At 41.1% G+C, this 20,604-nt stretch overlaps 1 protein-coding gene across 1 annotated transcript in view; it reads right to left on the bottom strand.

Annotated features, from left to right (window-relative positions):
* The window catches only part of ARHGAP15 (Rho GTPase activating protein 15), a 362,484-nt gene that overhangs the window by 59,085 nt on the left and 282,795 nt on the right, over positions 1-20,604 (bottom strand). Inside the window, exon 11 of the mRNA XM_054381341.1 lies at positions 15,715-15,849. Coding sequence (XP_054237316.1) covers positions 15,715-15,849 — 135 coding nt within the window. The remainder of the gene's footprint in view (positions 1-15,714; positions 15,850-20,604) is intronic.

Below are 20,604 nucleotides of genomic sequence, written 5' to 3' on the forward strand. Positions count from 1 at the left end.
CTCAGGGATGTCCAGTGACAGGACAAGGGGCAGTGAGGGCAAGATGGAGTAGAGGAGGTACTATGGGAAGAGAAGGGAGAATTTTTTTCAGTGTGAGGGTGCCAGAGTCCTGGAGCAGGCTGCCCAGAGAGGCTGTGGAGTCTCCTTCTCTGGAGACTTTCCAGACCCACCTGGATGTGTTCCTGTGTAACCTGCTCCAGGTGATCCTGCTCTGGTGTTTCCAGATCCCTTCCAACCCCTAACATTCTGTGCTTCTGTGTGATATTGCTTTGCAACTCTTGTTTTGCAGGGATATTTGTTAAATGAATAATGGTAAGTTAGGAATTCTAGCATAAATATTTTAAGGAGTAACTAAAGCATTTTCAAAAACCCCCAAACAAAACTAAACCTAGGCAGGCAGAGTCCAAGTAAATGAACTTTTACAAGGGTTACCTGACCTTCTGCTTTTGCAGCTTGCTTGTCTCAAAGTTACAGCAATGGAGGAGATAGTGAAACTGTACTATAAAAGTAAATTACTATCATGAATATTAAGCACCAAGGATATAATAAACATGACTGCTCACATGATTCTGATTTATTGATACTGATTTGCCAGTAAATTGTCACACAAAACACTCATTTTACTTGTTCAGGGACATGTGCAAAATAAAGCTTGGTGGACACTTCCCAAAGACCTTGACATCTGCCACTGAATTCATACTTTGGGTTCCTTGGTGCCTGATTTCTGGTACGTGCTGTAGCTGTGTATTTACTTTTCCTTTCCACAGATTTTTATTTTTGGCCACCTTAAACTCTGTCTTTTAGCCATGCACAGTTTTAAAAACTACTATCATGGAGGTTCAGCTCTGACACAGTGGAACAAATCCAGCTGCAAAATCTCCTGAAGGCTGTTCATGCTTGTTCTGTTAAATAGTGCTCACTTCGAGTCAAGAGGTTTCATTACTATATTTATGAACCTCTTGGCACCAGGAGTTGGGATTTCCCAGTGCTAAGCATTAATGCATTTTGCATCACTCTTTAGCATCAGGAACTCGAGATCACTGGTGCTGAGGGGTTAAAGACAGTATATAAAAGAAAAAAAAAAAGGAAGGAAACAAAACCCAAACCCCCACAGATCTTTATTTCTAGGTGGAAATCTTTAGTGCCTGTCTGCTTGCTTGATTCTGTGTGCTTGTGTGTGGATAGTCTGAGCAGCCAACAGATAGCAGAGGTGGAAAGCAGGATACCACAGCCACCAACCCCCAGGAACTGCAGGTTTGAAAGGATCTTAGCATTAACAACCTATCTGCATCAGATATTTGTTATCCAAATTGATGGAAAATATCCTATCTGAAAATAGGATTATTTGTCTTTAAATTTAAAGCCTGCTTTGTGCTTCTGTGGCTTATATCACTTCCTGACATGGCATGTTATGTCAACCCTAAGATTACATTTGGAGATTTCTGAGACAGAATCTACTTCATTTTGCCTGTCATCAGCCTAAAGCATGTGCCAAAAGACCCCTTTTTTCAGGCAAGGATTCACAAATGCCATCTGAACTACAGGACAGATACAGCTTCGAAGCAAAAATAAAACCCACCACACCACAGATCTTGGATCAAATTCTACTAGCATCTCCTAAAGTGGTTACTCTCATCACAGTCTTGTCTCTAGAGGATTTATATCTGCACAGTGGGCTATTTAAAAAAGTTAATACAGTTCAGCTTGCAAGCAGGCATGTAGCCTCATCAGGTGCCCTGATTTGTGCTGTAAAGGCAAATGAGCAACACCCTCAGCTCTAGGTTAGCTCTGGCTGCATATGAACAGACAGATGCAAATCAAACAGAAAATGCTACTCTAGAAGTGGTGCTTTGATAGCCCAGGGCTGGAGTTGCAGAAGTGTATATAAATCTGCCTGCCAGGCAACCCTTCCCACAGCTCCCAGTTTGGGTTAGTTTGGAAAGGAAAAGAAAAAGAAGGAGGAGAAGGAGGAAAAAAGGTAAGGGGAAGAGGAAGGGCAGGGTGAATGGAAAGAAGGAAAAAGAAGGAAGTATTACTGCCTGTTCACTCACTTTATTTGCCTTCATCATGAGCCGATACCAGGGCAGTTTCCTACCTAACTTTCAGTGTCACCTGTAGCAGTGTGGAGAGAGGATCCACACCTGCCTTTCTCTGTACGTGCAGCTATTGCCCTTTACAGGACATTGCAGCAGTGCCACCTTTGCCAACATGTCCCTTGTTCCTTGCACCTCTCCTGATAATGAGTTACAGACAGCAGGTATTTCATACCAGCTTAAGCAGATCTCCTGTTCCCAGCCACATTTTAGGTTTGGAGAGGCCCAACTTTCTGGTTGCTTCAGGTCTTGTGCTTTGGCTGATTAATCCACAGGCTGATTTTCTAGTCAGCTAAGCAAACCAAGGGGAAGAGTTTTTGTCCTGGCTGGCATTTTTTTTTTTTCTTTCCCAGTGCAATGCTATCATTCAGAAGTGTTTAAGAGTGAATGAGGAAGCCTGTGAGCTGTTGGTGAATTAGCTTGTGCTCCTGCTCTTAGCTAGATTATCTGTGTGCTACGCTGCCTTCCCAGGCAATCAAAGCATGAGTGCTTTGGCCAAAGCATAACAACAGTCAAAAGGGTTAACAGACTAATGAATTTTATACAGAAGGGAGTCAAAAGGAGCAGTTTGACTCTCTTGGAAGTAAGAGAAATTGCATTTTATTTGATATCTGTGGGCATTTTGAATTCACTGCCAGTACTACCAACAGGAAGTCAGTGGACTGCAGAACTGTTCCTGCATCCAAGAGAGTATCCTTAAAAAGTGGAATTTGGTTCAGCAAGCTGCTTGTGCAATAGGTTGCCTGGGGGCTGCATGCTCCCTGACACCCATGTAGGAGGAGGATGTGCAGCTCTACTCCTTGCTTCCATTCCCACACTATTTCTTACTTTCCCTGACTTCCCCTTTTAGCTGTTATCTGGTACAGCTGCTGCAGTACAGCTGCTAAAGATGCTTTTCCACAGCCACATTTCCCAGTTCTCCAGCACTACTTTTTCACAATTTGTGTCCCTCAAGAGACATTTTAAATCCTATTAACTTTGAACTCTGGCCCAGCCTTGGTAAGAACACAAGCCTACCCTCACATTTAGACATCATTACTTCTCCAAAGTATTTCACTTCCCATGGCAGATCCAGATCTGCTCAAAACAACAGAGTTAAGAAGCCAGCTCCGTGTCAAGCAATGCCATGAGGCATCAGGAAGGGGGACCTTAGACTTCCAACCTGGCAAATCTGTTTTAAATCAAGCTGTGACTTTTTAGCTTTTCTCTGAAATGCTGTGAAATTCAGTGAGTATTCTATACATAGTGCTACTGATGTTATTTTATTCATGTATTCATGTTATATTTTATCAGGCCATTTAATGACATGGCATTTTTTCTTCCCCCCCCCCCCCAATATGTGCTATTACAGTAAACTATAAGGATATTCTTTCAACCATTCATGACCTGATTCTGTGCCTGACTACTTTCTGGAATTCTTAGTTTCTTCTTTCTTCCTCCATGCCTCTTTCAAACCTTTTCTAGAACTTTTGCAGAGCAAAACAAGCTGTTGTAGCTCCTTTCCGATCAGTTATTGCTCTCAAGTAGTAGAAGTACAATTAAATCAGGGTCTGTATTACTTAATTTTACTTCTACCAGCTTCTCACTCAAAGGTTGGTCATAGCCCTAAGTGGGAAGGCTAAAGTTAGACTTTTACTTCTGCCCCATTTAATGCATTATCATCAGGAGTCTTGAAGTTGCTAAGATGCCATGGTGCTATGTACACTTTTCATCATTAGAAAGGAATATTGTCTAAGCCTGCAAGGTCATGGTCCTTATAAAGGCGTCTTTTATGGCTGATTTTTACCTCCCAGAACTTGAGGACTTACAAAGTTGTCTAATCAGGTGGAGAAAATTCCAAATAAACAATCTAAAGTCAGGAGTGCTTGGGCAGTGTGGGTGGAGAGCCCCGAGGGAAGTAGAAGCCTTGTGAAGGACTGGTGTAAGTAAGCACAGCCTAAATTTACCAGGAGGCAAAGTTGCTTCAAGTATTTGGCACACATAAAAGTACACCATGAAGTAAGCACCTGCTCTGAATGCTACAGCTCTAATAGTAATAGTGTATTAGTCCAGGCCTCCAAATAGCTACGTGATGAGAACAGCTCAGTTGTCTTGATAAAAACCCCAAAAGATGACATTATCAAGTCATTCCCTGATGGTTCAGAGCCCAAGTGTCACCACAGAGAGATGAGTGGTGTTGCTCTTTTTTGGGGGAAGGTAGCAGCTTTTAGATAGTAAGAAGGTGCATGGAAAGAGGAGGAGAACATAGCACTGCAGATGATGACTAGAGCTATCCCTTTGCTCTTGTTCTTAAAGGGTCTTCTTTTCCCACTTTCCTCCCCCCACATCTCTTCCATTTTTACACCTCTGAAGTTGTGTAACTGGGGCATTATAGGCTGCTTCTCCTCCTGTTATTACTTTCCCCAAGTGGAAGCTTCATTCACAAGCCTGGTGAAACATTTTTCCCCTCAAACCCAGAGCACCAATTCTCACTTTGTCAAGAGCTTCAGATAACCTCCATGAGAAGCTCCTCTCCTCCTGCCTCCCGCAAACACTCCAGGCTAGAGATCTTCTCACAGTCACTAAAGGGCTCCTTCTCTCTCTTTTCCCCCTTCTCTTTTCTGCCCAGTGTTGTTGCTCAGATTTCCCAGTTTCTCTTGGTTTTCTCTTTCACCAATCTCTCCCTGCTCAACTCTGAGTTTCTCTCCTGCTAACCCATATCTGAACTCTCAGGTTGGCTTGCTTCTTGCTTCTGCCCGTTCCCTCTCTTACAGGAAAAAAAAGGTTCTTTTAACCACAGCTGAAATTTCAATTACACAAATGCACTATTTTCCATGCCCAAGAAGTGAGTGGAAGAGGAGCAAACTGAAACCCATGTCTTTTTCCATTTGCAAGTTTTGGATTCCACGCTCTGTCAATCAGCAGTCAGTGTAAAGCTAACAGAGAGTTACTCGAGCCTCAGAGATTGATCAGTTATAAATATAAAAAACTTTTTTTTTTCTTTTTTTTTTGCAAACTGAAATAAATGAGGCACGTTGCTTCCCAAATGACATTGCCTCCAAACATCCAATGACTCCTCCAGCACTCCATAAATATTCATGTTTTGAGAACCTATGTCCTATAGCAGGTAAGAAATAACAAAACCAAACCCACATATTTTGGCCTTGTTAGTGCTTATGCAATTGAGGACAAGTCACACTTTCGACGTGTTTGGCTTTTAAATATCTGAAGGGGGTCTACAAGAAAGCTGGTGAGGGATTTTTTAGCGTGTTGGGTAGTGATAGGACTAGGGGGAATGGATCCAAGCTAGAGGAGGGGAGATTTAGATTAGATGTTTGGAAGAAGTTCTTTGCCCTGAGGGTGGTGAGACACTAGAAGAGATTGCCTAGGGAGGTGGTGGAAACCTCATCCCTGGATGTTTTTAAGGTCAGGCTGGTTGTGGCCCTGGGCAATCTGATCTAGTGAAGGGTGTCCCTGCCCATGGGGTTGGAACTAGATGATCCTTGAAGTCCTTTCCAACCCTGACAATTCCCTGATTCTGCCTAATATTTACCATTTGCAAGTTCTGGCTTCAAAGCACCATGCTGGACCTCCCATGTACAGCAAAGTTTTTGCAAAAGGTTCTCACTGAGCAGATTACTGCAGATTTGTATCCCATAATTTATTGTGTAAGCATTAAACCATTCATATCACAAACACCTGTGCAAGCCAGTTGGCCTAGTCAATTCTTGTTTAACATTTAATTATGAATATAATTAGCATGAGTTAAGAGACAGGCCAGGCATCTGCAATAAAATTTCCACTATGCTAAAAAAAAAAATTGTGACTAGAAGAACAACAAAGCCTAAGCTGGAGTGGAACCTGTCCCTTCTGCACAAACTTTCTGCATGACAAGACAATCCAGGTACACACTCTTTTAAAACTTTTTCTTTTCATTTGATGACAATTGTAAAGCCTCCACCAGATTTATAAGGCCAAATTGTATCATTTTCCCATTCCTTTCATGCTAAGGCAATTTTCATCACTGGTCTAACCCTCTCAGTGAGGTGTCTCAGATTCTGCTCTTCCCCTCAAAAGGTAAATTAAGTGATTTGACAGTGTCATTACAATATTGTGTTAAGTAAAGTTCCCAGGAGGGAAAAATTTTGTCAAAACAGGATCTTAGTTTCATGAAATATTCTTTGTAGCCTAACAGAACTTTGTGCTACCAGAAGAAAAGGCCAGGAAGATGATCAGAGGGCTGGAGCACCTCCCTTTTGGGGACAGGGTGAGAGAATTGGAGTTGTTAAGCCTGCAGAAAAGAAGGCTTCAGGGGAGACCTTAGAGCAGCCTTTCAGTACCTGAAGGGAACCTACAAGAAAGCCAAGAAGGGTGTCCCTGAAGGGAGGCTGTAAACCAGGTGGGGGTTGGTCTCTCCTCAGTCTCAAGCTGCACCAGGAGAGGTTTAGGCTGGAGGTTAGGAAGAAAATCTTCCCAGAAAGAGAGATTGGCCATTGGAATGTGCTGCCCAGGAAGGTGGTGGAGTCACTGTCCCTGGAAGTGTTTAAAATAAGCCTGGATGAGGCACTTAGTGCCATGGTTTAGTTGATTAGATGGTGTTGGGTGATGGGTTGGACTTGATGATCTTGAAGGTCTTTTGCAACCTGGTTAATTCTGTGATTCTGTGACTTTTTACAAGGGCTTGGAGTGATAGGATGAGGGGAAACAGCTTTAAGATTGATGGGAGGACATTTAGAGTGGATCTTTGGAAGAAATTCTCTACAGTGAGGGTGGTGAGACACTGGAACAAGCTGCCCAGGAAGGTGGGGAATGTCCCCTGCCTGAACATGTTCAAGTCCAGTGTTGGCTGGGGTCTTGAGCAACCTGATCTAGTGGAAGGTGTCCCTGCCTATGGCAGATAGGTTGGAACTAGATGATTTTTCAGGTCCCTCCCAACATAAACCATTCTATGAATCTATGAAGTATCACAACACATCTCATTTTAAAGGCAAAGGTTCATGTTTAGTGGAAAGAAAAAAAAAATAAAAAAGCAAGGTCAATCTAGGATCAAGCTCCCTATGGATGGGTGTTGCCTGGATTTCCTTCACAGAACAAAGCCCTGCAGAAGCGCTAAACTTTCACCTGTAGATTTGCTTTTAATTTTCCTTCCAACAATTTAATTAAAATTTTCTAAGAAAAAAATAAAAAAAGTTTGCCCACTATTTCTTTTTGTCAAAGTCCTTTATTTCTTAACATGTTGGGCTATTTTCCACCTCAAAAGAAAAAAAAATCTATTCACACATTTTCCCTTCAATTTATTTATTTATTTATATGTATATTTATATATACATATATATATTCTCCCCCCATATCCCCCCCCCCCCCCCCCCCCCCCCCCCCCCCCAAACAGTTGCTTCCAGACCTGGAAAGATCTATTTTAAAATGCTGTTGAGCAGAAACAGTTTGCAACTGTGAAGGGAAGGTCACTGGAAGAGAACTAGGAGGTTACTGGGGCATATTGTTCCTTGACACCTCCTGGGAACAAAAAGCCTGGAATGAACCTTTTAGTTACCAGTTTGCTGCTATTACAATTCTGACAGCCTCCAGTTACATCTTCAGTGGGGGCAGACTTCCTTGCTGGCTCAAATGTGAGTGGTGGCCATGGTAGAACACAGAAGCTGTGATGGTTGGGAACGTTACAGCTTAAATATCTTTGCAGCCAGGTAATAAGCCTCTCTTGTGGAATACAGTTCTTTAGTTTAAACTGCACTCTCTGAATTATTTCTTTGGTTTTACTTGCTGGTTTCACTCATGTTGATCATATGCAATCATACAAAATTTCTGTCTGCATTTTGTTGCCACCCACAGATTAGAAACCTTCTCTCTCTCCCAGTCTCTGTGTCCTGTATTATCTTAGCATCTCCTCTAAAACCTGAGGATTTTTTTCCTTTCTCTTCCAATTTCACACAACTGCCTAGATAAGGTTTCCAAAAGCTTTCCAAAATGGAAATTATTAGTACTGAATCTCCACTGAAAATACCTAAGAGCCCTTTCAGGGTGATCTATTGTTATTTTTTATTGTGCTTGGGAGAATACATAGGTCTACAGATACAGCATACACATATTCATAGATTTATATGGATGGATAGCACTAAGATTACCCACAAAATCATTCCTTTTATTAAGAATTTTTTTTCTAATAGTTGCTCCTCAACTTTTAATTAATTTCTTCTTTCTGCATACTTTTTGTTCTGCTCTCCTTTCGTCTATGGTTTTCTGCAGCCTTCTGACGCTTACATTTGGCCAAAAAGGCATTAATTATGATTTATTATGTGAGATATATTGTGCTGACCTCGGATTTGTTTACCAATCACCACGTTCACATAAAATTGAGGCTTTCTGATGCCATGCCAAGCCCCAAAACTTCCTTGGACAAGTGAATGGAAGATAGGAAAACGATTTCCATCGGAGGCTCGCCAACTGTGAATCTGAAGGCAGTTTGATTAGGACTCGAAGCCCACAGATTGAGATTATGACAGAAATTTGCATAATGCCAGGGACTGATAAGATTTGGTTTCTCAGGAACCTATTACGTGATGATGTTAAGAGACTGTCATGGATTTCTTGCAGTGCAATATGCTGACTTGTCTTTCCAAGACGAGTTGGCCTTGAGCCTTGTTCTTTGTAAGCCTCGAGTGAGGTTTCTTTAGATGCCTTTCGAAAAATCTCTTTAGACATCTTTTCTAACTTTCCACCAAGATGATACAAGGGATGTTATGACTGTCAGAATAAATGAATGTATTTGCTTCCTTTCTGTTTCCCAGCTACTATTTTCATAACACTGCATAGTAGTTCAGAGCAGGTCCTTGCTACACTATCTTTTCACCCAAAGTAGCTCTGATCATGATTATGTATTGATGACTAGACTTGTTTATTGCCTCCTGACAGAGATTTTTGGTTTTTTTTTCCTTTCTTTCTTTTTGCCTGATTTTGGTGCAGACAGCTTCCTCAAAAGCTACATTATGCAGTGCAAAATTTGCCCTGCCCTGCTGAAGACCGAAGTGTGATCACTGCCCAGACAGATGTGAGTTTCTGCAACACATTGTCTTGAACCACATAGGCAGCAGGTTCTTGAGGGACCTTTCTGAAGCAGAGTTAGAGTCCAAGATCAAAGGAAATGTTTTTATTAATGCCAGCCCCTCTGGAGATGAAGACAACTAATCAACCTGGAGAAGACTGACAAATACTGATAACACTGCTAGCTTTTGAGGATCTAAAAACCACTCTGTCATTCTCATGATAAGCTCCTCTTCTCAGAAAGAAGTTTCATGAGAATGATATCACAGAGTCATAGAATGCATTGTGTTGGAAGGGATCTTTAAAGTTCATCTAGTTCAACACCCCTGCAGTAAGCAGGGACATGCCCAGCTACATCTCTCAGAGTCCCATCAAGCCTGACCTTGAATGTCTCCAGCAACAAGGCCTCTACTACCTACCAGGGCAACCTGTTCATGTTCCACCACCCTCAGGAGTAAGGAACTTCTTCCTGATACCCAATCTAAATCTATCTTTCTCTAGTTCAAAAACGTTGCCCCTCAACCTACTGCTTCATGCCCTTGCAAACTGTCCCTCCTCAGGTTTCATGTGAGGTCCCTTTGGGTTCTAGGAGGCTCCTAAAAGGTATCATAGAATCATAGAATTGTTAGGATTGGAAGGGACTTCAAGGATCATCCAGTTCCAACCCCCTTGCCATGGGCAGGAACATCTCCCATCAGATCAGGTTGCCCAGAACCACATCCAGCCTGGCCTTAAAAACCTCCAGGGATGAAGCTTCCACCACCTCCCTGGGCAACCTGTGCCAGTGTCTCACCACCCTCATGGAGAAGAATTTCTTCCTAACATCCAATCTGAATCTACCAATTTCTAGTTTTGTTCCATTCCCCCCAGTCCTATCACTCCCTGACACCCTAAAAAGTCCTTCCCCAGCTTTCTTGTAGCCCCCTTCAGATACTGGAAGCCCACAAAAAGGTCTCCTCAGAGCCTTCCCTTCTCCAGAAAGAACAGCCCCAACTTTCTCAACCTGTCTTCACAGAAGTGCTCCAGCCCTCTGCTCATTGTTGTGGCCCTTCTCTAGACCCTCTCAACCAGGTCCATGTCCTTCTTGTGTTTTTGATTTTGTCAGACCAGTAAAAACCACTATCTCATACCAGCAAAACTGTAACAAATTTTTATCTAGCAACTTTCAGTACCCAAGAAGGTTATCAAACTCTATCATGTGTAAGATGCTAAATAACCATCTTCATTTTCTTTGTAGTAGGGCAACACATAGCATCACAGGATTGATAGGAAGGACTTTGGGAACGCTGCTTAGCATGCACCAGGAGACCCTAATTGATATATCGAAAGGATATGTGTGAAATCAGTTGAAAAAAGTGTTAATGGTCTATCAGAACAACCAAAAAAAAAAAAAAGAAAAAAAAGAAAAAAAAGAAATAAGAATCCTGGATCCTGAAACAAAACTTTTTGTATCTAATGTGGACCTCAAGTATTGCCTAAGCACTTAAATTCACCATTATAACTCTGAAGGCCCTTCTTCAGCTGCCATTGATCCCTGAAGGGGCATACGCTAATTAGAGGCTGCAATTGTGGCCTTCAAAGAACTTTGGGTGCCTATGGCTCTGCTTCTCTTTGTGCAGAGAAATGCTTCCTTTTCTGCCAGGGCTGAAAAGCCTGAGCTCCAGAGAGAAGGCATTATCCTGCCTGTGTCTGAGGAGGCTTGTTCCTGGGGGAGATTGTCGGGACCTAAGCCATGTTTGCTAACTCGATCTGGTGCCCTACAACTGCTGCCCCTTCCCCAGGGACTCAGTGCCTGCTGTGGATCTTGTGCTTTCTGTTCTTCATAATGAGGCTTGAAATACCCCATATGAGGTTGTGGATTCCACTTGGAAGCCTGCAAGTTCGATTTTTGCAACCCTACAGTTTTATTAATCTCATTCCTGTGTTCATCTGCTTTAAGAGGGGAAACTCGCAGCAGTAACAGATACCTTCATTCAGAAAACTCTCTGCAGAAGAATCCTAATTCTGGCAAAAGGATTTATATTTAGAGAATATACATAACTATATCTTTCTCTGTGTGTGTGATTTAAACAATAAATCACCCTGTTTATCTGCAGTACTTACATGACACCTATTAAATTCCTATTTGAGATAAAGAACTGAAATGAAGGCATAATCACTACCCCTCACTGAACAAAAAAAATCTCTTCAATGTAATAATCTTTCCAACCTGTTGCAAAGAAAAATCAAAGACCTGAAGTCAAGCCTTCCAAACCAGAGACAGATGTTACAGCTTTGGGAACTGGGAGGAATTTTCCATTGTGGAATATCAGTGGGAGTTTTTTGGTAACTGCAGTTGGACAGATGCACTGTCTGTACAGATGCATGGCCTATCCAGCTTACTCCAGCTGGAAAGATCTGGAAGGACTAGTGAGCATTTGAGTATTTCCTATGCTGTGGATATCAGCCACCATTGCATAGAAGACTGTAGTAGTCAAATCCCTTTTCTCTCATGCTTTCTCCCTGAGACTGGTCAAGGAAACTAGTTCAGTTATAACAAAGATTTGTAATCAGCTGACACATTTACCAGTTTCTTGGGGGGGAGCCCTTTTTGTTCTTTCAGTGGCTGAAGTCCTGGCATAAGTTTGTGCAGCCATGCAGGCTGAATTCTGCAAATAAGGTGATTAAGTGTTTCAGTTATTGGCACTTGTACCACCTTACTCACACGAAGCACAATTTTACTTGCAGACAATCTGTTGAGCCACGTCTGCTGGTCTTCCAGAAAATCAGTAGAACTATTTGCAGTGCTAAGTAATTTCAGTGTGGCTGAACCTGACTTCATAGCAGCATTTGGGCACACTTTAGAAGTGCATATTTCATCCAAAATGCCACCAAATCACTTGCCAGTAATACATTAGACAAAGACTTGGAGGGGGGGGGGGAGGGAAGGAAAAAAGTAAAAACCCAAAACTGCTTTCCAAATCCTAAGGAATAAAATTAGTATTGGGTCAGAGGTCTTGTGGCCTTCCATTTATCATTTATAAACTCTTGGATATAAGCTGCGTGGACAGTAATTACCCAGCCTCAGCCTGGCAAGCAGAATTCTGAGATTCTATAATGCCCTGAATTATCTTCTAACATTCTGGTCATATCTAAATTGTTCTAATATTATGGCCATATCTAAAGTTATTTATAGGGGAAATTGAAGGTGGAGAGCAAGCACTTTACACAGCACTGTAAAATTTTCTTCCTGTGCACATAATAGAGATGTTAATGAAAATGGCATCATCCAGGAAAAGTAATACTGAGCTTGCTATGGATTTTTTCACATAATCTTTAGAAGTGCATCAGCATAAGGAGCCCACAGCACCTCCTGGGTGCTCATTCTCCTGGAAACTTTCTAGTTAAATGACTAAACCGCCCCAGAAATATTACTAGTAACTTGTTGCTGTCTACTCTAGATAGTTTTTTTTCATCTTATTTACCAAATGGATGTCTCTGATTAAGGGGTGCTCCATGCCAGACCAAGGATATAATTATCACGACAGTGTGGGAATGTGTCCTAATTAACTTTTTCCCAGCCATCATCCAGTAGGGTTGGTTTATTTCTGGTATTATTAAGCACTCTAACTGTACTGCACACACATGCCCTACAGGCTGATAATTCAGACTCAATGTGGATCCAGGCAGCCTAGTTGGAGGTGTTCCTGCTCACTGCAGGAAGGGTTGGACAAGATGACCTTTGAGGGTACCTTCCAACCCAATGCAATCTGTGAATCTATCTGAAATTCCCATGTTTTGAAGAATGGCCAGAAAAGACAGAGATACAAGACTCCCCTTTTCATAACAACGTGAAGAAGAAGGGATATTTTTCCAACAGTTTAGTACTCACCAGATAATTAGCCCAAAGTAGACAAAGAATGAGTTCTAATCAAAATGATTTTGAAGAAAAGAGATTTTTCACTTTATCCCAGGACTCCCAAAGCACAGAAGAGCTCCAAACCCACTGAAAACATCTAATTGTTGTTTATAGACATTTTTTTTGAGTAGAACTGGTAAGAATAAGGATTTCTAGCAATGGAAGTAAAGGCCAAATAAAGAGAAGATTGATTAGAAATCATAGATTACTTTAGACAGTTGGAGGTGGAAATCACCTTTATGTGCAGTAAAACAAGCAAGAAGAATTAGGGGTTTGAAATCATGTGAAGCATGGCTTGGAGAGCTAGCATTTTCTTCCTCGGAATAAACTGTCTTAAAATCCCTCTATAAATGACTGCTCATTAGTCTATCAATGTGTATAATGGCTCTCAAAATCATAATAAGAATTAATAATAGTTCAAATAGCCAAAAAGGACATTAATTTCTCATTCATGAATATTAATGCTTTAGTAGACCGTCTCTTCCCGACATGCTTTCAAACTCTCAATTCACAAGTCCATTACTGGTTACCTGGTATTTTCACTATCCAAAAACCTCTCCACTGGGCCACCACAGATTTCAAATCACCCTGAGTTGCACACTAGTAGAGACAACGAAAGCAGAAGGCAGCATAAAGGATGAGATTACGGTGTCCTGATAATGTTCTTCAGAATCCAACAGTGTTCTTTCAGCCAAAGAGTGCTCCAAAGGCCTAAGAAAAGCAGTGAAAAGCAGGGGAAGGAAGACTATATTTAGCCCCAGTATGATAGTGGATTATCAGGACAAGAAAGGGATAATGGCAGAGGATAGGTATTAAACACTTGACTGCAGAATAAGGTGCACAAGAAGAGACACAACTGATATGCCAAGCTGTGCCATGGGAACTGACTGCAGCTGCTTAAGGCACCACATCTTTTCCTTTCCAAGAGGATATTGCAGGTGGATGGAGAACTACCTGAAGGGCACATTCAAGTGCTGATGCTTCAATGAGCATCTTAGCCCAACACATCACAGAAACTGAAGCTGAACAGTAAGAAATTCTTGATCATTTTTCCCCCCTTAGCATTGCAGAAACTACGCGACAGTAGCTTAAACTGAAGAGTTAATGCTCACAGAATTATTGAGGCTGGAACAGACCTCTGAGCTCATCAAGTCCAGCCTATGACATAATACCACCACATCGCCTACACCATGTCACAAAGTGCCACATCCAATCTTTCCTTAAACACCTCCAGGGATGGCAAACTCCAGCACCTCCCTGGGCAGTCCATTCCAGTGTCCCTTTCTATGAGGAATCTTTCCAAATGCTTTCCAGATTCCCCTTTCTACGAGGAAATGCTTCCTAACATCCAACCCAAACCTACCCTGGTGCAGCCTCAGGCCATGCCCTCTCTTGTCACAAGCTGCCTGGGAAAAGAGCCTGACCCCCACCTTACTACAGCTTCCCTTCAGGTAGTTGTAGAGTGAGATAATGTTCTCCATCCAGTTTCTTTTGAAAGGAGACGAAAGTGAGCTGCCAAAAGGAACCTTCCAGGTACCACATTTCTTTAGGCTCTGCACTTACTGCATCGCTAAAGAAGCGAGAAGGGAAGGAATTTGTGAGATGTATTTAACCTCATTATATCTGATGCTGGGTCTTGAAAAGCTTTAGTTGAACTAAAGACTCTTATGAATATAAAATCAAAGTGAGCCATACATTAAGGGCTTCATATTCTCTGACAGCTGCGCATGTGCAGAGGCAGCTCTCATTAGCAGTGATGGCAAACAGAGATGCCCAGCATTCAGAAAACACATCCCTAAGTACTTTATTTGGGCTGGATTTTTTTTTTTCCTAGAGACCTTTTTTGCCCTATTGGATCTTTAATTAATCTCTTAATAGGCTTTTTTTTCCCCCCTTTAAGCTATCCCTCTCTTCCTCCTTTCCAATGGGGGCAAACCTCCACATCTCTGTTTTTCAGTCAAGTTTTTCCTAGCAGAAAACAGTTTTACCAAATGCACCTGCATGTATTAAATGCAGAGAGGGCTTGCAGCGCACAAACCACAGAGGCATGTGACAGAATAAATGCCTTGGACTTTGAAAATACTTTTTGATGCTTGCCAACTTTAAAAAAATAAAAGAAGAAAAGAAAAAAGAAGAAACTAACTAAATAAATAAAGCAAAGGTAGGTATGAAAATGGAACCACAAATGTTTTTTTCATCCTTTTTGTGATAACTGCAAGGAAAGAACCTGCAACCTTGTGGAACAAAACACAGGCATTTCATTTTGATTAACATAAAGACAGCCCCTTCTACCGTGATTCACAATTATTAGTCTCTCTCTCTCGTGTTTGGGGATATATGGATTATCAGCCTAGCATACTTTGAATACATACACATTTAAATTCCCTTCCTAAATGTTTTTAGGCACTGCAGTTAAATCACATAGGCAAAATTTATAGATCAATAATTTGATATTTTTTTTCCCCTTCCCCTCCAGTTAAATAACTAAATGCTGCAGGAGATAAAAGACCAAAAAAAAAAAAACCACCAAAAAAAACCCCAAAAAAGCCAACAATAAAAGACAGGATCAGGGATAATGGAAGGTAAGGCAGATTTGAGACGCCTCTGTTCTCCTATTTTTAAGTTTATTACTATTATTTGTCTCTAGCAGGCTGTTTCAGCAGCTCCTACTGTATCTGATGTACTTACTTATCGCCTCCACAAACTGTTCAAAGAAGCAGTATGGGAACAGCGGCTCAGGCAGCTCTCTAAAAAACATCTTGAGTGCTCCGGTGACAACGTGGATGTCCTCCCACTGGCTGTCGTCCAAATTCAGCTTCTCTTCTGGGAAAACACGAGGAGAAATGGAACAACTGGTTTTAATGAAACAATTACAAGACACTAATTATTATGTTAATGTTTGCCTACTATCATCAGCAACCGTTAACAGCCTTCTGCACCTAGAGGTTTGGTGCTGTGCATGTTTTTTTTTTCTTTTTCTTTTTTTTTCTTTTTTTTTTTTTTTTTTTTTGTGGGAAGAGAACATTTTCAATGGAATACCATCTGTAGGAATGCAGCTCACAAAAAATCCCCCCCCCCCTACAAAACACCAAAACCAAGAGACACAAAGAGACAGTACCATTGACAGGGTATGTCAGATACATTTATTCCCATAATGCATCAGGATGGAAATTAGCATCACAGCTCAACATGATTCAAAGCTATTTGGTTTTTGAGGCCGAGGGGCTAAGAGTTGCCAACGATGGCCGGCTCAAGGGACCGGCCTAAAGGCCTTGCTGAGCCAACAGGAGACATATGCTAAACATGGCAATAGAAAATGAGTTATTGCTTTACATGTGTTAGCCTTGCTATGTACAAGGGAATAATGGGGAATGCTTTTTCTCCTTTTTTTTTTTTTCCTTTTCCCCTTTTCTTTCCTCTTTTTTTTTTTTTCCAGAATGTAATGTCAGCAAGGAATAGAGAGTACTGTGAGAGAAAGGATATTAATTCCTTCTTACTGCTTCAAAAATATTTTGTTTGGTTTTTCATCTCTGGGAGGAAGATTTGCCCAGCAACAATATTAGACAGACCCCTGTTGGCCTACCTAGGCTATGCAAAGCTGTCAAAAATGATAACACACTAAAGACAAACCACAAGTGCCTTGCAAAACTGTTTTGCAAACAAGCAAACAGACAAAAAAATGCTTTCTTTTGAAGCTTGACTGGGCTAAGGAATTTAAATATAAAAGAAACTAAATGCTAAAATAGAGTTTCTAATAAAAATAAGACAAGATTGGATGATTATACTGTTTGGGTTTTTTTTCCTCTTTGGTTTTGTGTTTGTTGGGTTTGTTTTTTTTTTTTTCTTTTAAATTCTAGTGGTGTCATACTGTTAGAACATAATAAACCAGGGAGATCCTAATCCATAGGAAACTCTAGGAAAGTGCAAATACTTATTAGTCCAAATTAACATGGCACTTACTTTCTCCAAGTTCTGCTACTCCAAAAACAGAGTTGGATTTTTTTTCTATTTTTTTCCCTATTTTTTTTCTTTTTTCACATCTGCTGTGGTTCTTTTACAGAAAATTTCAGTCTGAATGCAAATCAGGGGCCAACCATGAAAACTACTGAAACAAATCGAATCTGAAGCAACATCATCCTGAAATGTTTTACTAAATGTCACTGAAATTTCATGTTTAGCAGTTCAGCTGGCTCTGGGAGCAGCCTCTTTATTGAACTGTTGTTAAACAAAATGGTGAAATTATTGGAGACACACGGACACCCACAACTCCAGATCCCTCCTAATACTCCAAGGCAATAGTTTTCCTCACAACAGAGTTTACTTTTGGCCCCAAAATAGAAATGGAAATTACTCGAAATGGAGTCATCTGTCAACTTTTATTCAATAAATGTTATTAGATGGCTTTATAAATTTCTGGATTCAGGAAATTTACACAAATAAAGGAATGGACCCAGTTCTTTAACTTGGACTAATGTGAGACAAAGCTGGAACAAAGACAGACTTGTGCATTTCATTCAGTTGTCTTATTTGCTTCTTTGGTTTCAAGCCTCTTTATTTTCTTTTTTCTTCCCCTTCTTTATTTTTTCCCCATTGAATTACCTCAATCATAAAAGTAATGATTTGATCTCAAATGAGTTACCAGAGGGGATCTTCTTTAGTCTCTGAGATCATGTTTGATTGATCGTATTTCAACAATTAGCCTTTTATTTTGCCACACACTATTGAACTAGATCGACAGCATCTTAGCAGGCCAGCTTTAAACAGTCAACTGTTAACAATAGCATCAAAAAGAGAGACCTGATGTGGTTTACTGTCACTTTAAAGAACAGGGTGGGTTTTCACATTGTTGAAATCTGTCAGATATTTTGAAATGTCCCTCTCACTATGGTGCCACACCCCCTGCGTGCCCTTATAATAAAATTGGTTTTACTCCTGATTAAATCATTTTCTCCCTACCCACTACCATACTTCTCATAATGGACCTGTGTGCTCTACAGCTGGTGTTCTTCCCATGGTACCAATTCTTACTTTATCTTTTAAGCACTTTGCTGCTAAGATCTCATGCAGAGTGCTTATGTTTTGTTAAGAGCTTCATTCTTAGAGAAATAGCTTAACACATGTTCTAAAAATGTTGTACAACTTATTGCTTAAAACACATTTAGAAAATGTATAAGTACTGTAGCTTTGGCACACAACTTTAAGTAGAAACCTTAAAAAGAAAAGAGACCAACACACACACACACACAAAAAATCCAACCCCACAACTTGTTTTTGCCATGCATTTGTCTTAAATGTCTAAAGTGGAATGCTTGACTTCTAAGGCTTTATAGAGAATTATCTTACCAGATTTTTGCACCATTTCCAGCTCTTCAAGGAAATGTGTTAGGAATGTATCATCGTGAAAGCAAAGGGTGTCAATTTTCCCTCTAGCAATAAGAGAGTTTTTAAAAATGTTTGCTAGAAGGAACAAATGCCAAGCCAAAAAAAAAAAAAAAAAGGGAAAGAAAATAGAAGTCCATTCAGTGTAAGACTCTTGTTTGATTCCCACTGGTTGGAATCTCTCTCACATACCATGGCAATAGGGCCATAAACAAACACACACATGCATTTCAAGCTAGGCTTAAGGAGAGGACCTGACTTTTTTGGCTTTACTCAGACATATTTCTTATTGGGGTGTTTTGCTTACAGAAAGATTAAGTCCCAGATCTGGTATTTAAGCTTGACAGTCAAGGACTGCTTTCAGTCAGGAGATACTGTATCTGAGAAGATGCTCAAAATCTCACAGTCCTAAAAATTTGCTTTAACTTGTCAGTAGTATTTGATTAGTTCAACCATCCCTGCCAGTTGATATCATATATCTTAGATACAGACACAAATATGCCCAGAAAATCCCATAAAATTTATGCTAATACTCAGGCTGAAAATATAAAGACCACATTAAGGAAAGGGGGAAAAAAAAAAGAAAAAAAAAAGTGTGGGCAGTTGTCAAGGTTGTTATTTAAAAACAAAAATAAAAATCAATATACAATACACTTGTGAAGGGAATGCATGCTATTATTTTTAGTCTTAGTAAATCAGCCTTTGCAACAACACATTTTTGATGGCACTTGCAATGTCTGCAGTAGAACCAAATAGGAGTTCAATTATGGTGTCAACATGCCATCATAAAGCTCTCCTTGTTCAAAAAAGATGAAAGGAAAGATCAACTAAAAACAAACAAACAAAATACGAAAAATCAACCAAGGCTGTACAGAGAGCTCAGTTTTGAGAGAAAATGAATCCTAGAATGGCTCAGGTTAGAAGGGACTGCAGAGATCATCTCTTCCAACCTCCCTGCCATGGGCAGGGACACCTCTCAACTAGACTCAGCTGCTCAAGGCCTCATCCAACCTAGCCACAAACACCCCAAGGGAAGAGCCATCCACAACCTCCCTGGGCAGCCTGTTACAGAGCCTCACCATATTTGTACTGAGGAATTTCTTCCTAAACTTCAGTCTAACCCTCCTCTCCCTCAGCTTCGAACCATTCTCTCTTCTACTGTCTCTTGACACTCTTATGAAGAGTCCATCTGCAGCCTTCCTGCAGGATCCCTTCAGCTATTGGAAGGCAGCTTTAAGGTCCCCCTGGAGCCTTCTCTTCTCCAGGCTGAACACCCCCAGCTCCCTCAGCCTATCCTCATGGCAGAGGTGCTCTAGCCCTTGGATCATCTTTGTGTCCTCTGGATTCCCTCCAACAGCTCTGTGTCCTTCTCATACTGGGGACACCAGAACTGGACTCACTGAGGTGGGTTTCTGCTATGTGGACTAGTCTCTAGGAGCTACAAGTAGTCACTTATGTTCTTTTAGGAGATTTTATACAAATATTTTCCCAGATACCCACTGCCTTTTGCCCATCCCACCATTAAATCCCAGAGCACCATGTCCAGAAGCCCTGTCTCACTTTGATTATTACATATTCCTTCAAGTGGTCTTGCATATGACCCCCAAATATCATGGAATGCAACTCCTACAAGCATAACTAGAAGCACCTAGGCTGCTGTGGAGGTTGTGCCCTCAAAAGCCTAAATAAAGACTTTGGTGGGACAGATCCTACTAGATCTTGTACTGTAATAATTTACTAACTGCACTGCCTTTTCATCATTTCCCTGGTGCTAGCTGCACAGAGCAGCATTGGGATGGCACTGCCCTGCTTGGTGGGCACTAGAATATGACAGCTGCCTCCTCTGTATTGCCTTATAAACCTTTGGCTTTTTTGGGTCTGCCAACTCACAGCTCCAACATGTGAAACCTCAGAGCAGTGGAGTCTCCTTCCCAGGAGCCAGTGCATCTAGTGAGGGAGATCTCCACTGGAGAAAGCCCTGCAAGCACTGTTAACTAAAGCATGCAATTGCCCTCGCATGCAAAATCTTTGCACAAGAATTTGCTGGGTGTGCACAATGCATTTCCAGTCGAGTGAAAGCTTGGGAAACTTGCTGCACTCACTCATCCCAACAGACAGATTACCAGCAAGAGATGCAGACCAGAGTCCTGGGGCTGAAAGAGGAAAAATAAAACTCCTCCTGCATATACTAGGAAAAGA

The sequence above is a fragment of the Indicator indicator genome, chromosome 5, assembly GCF_027791375.1.
Source record: "Indicator indicator isolate 239-I01 chromosome 5, UM_Iind_1.1, whole genome shotgun sequence".
NCBI classification, from domain to species: Eukaryota; Metazoa; Chordata; class Aves; order Piciformes; family Indicatoridae; genus Indicator; species Indicator indicator.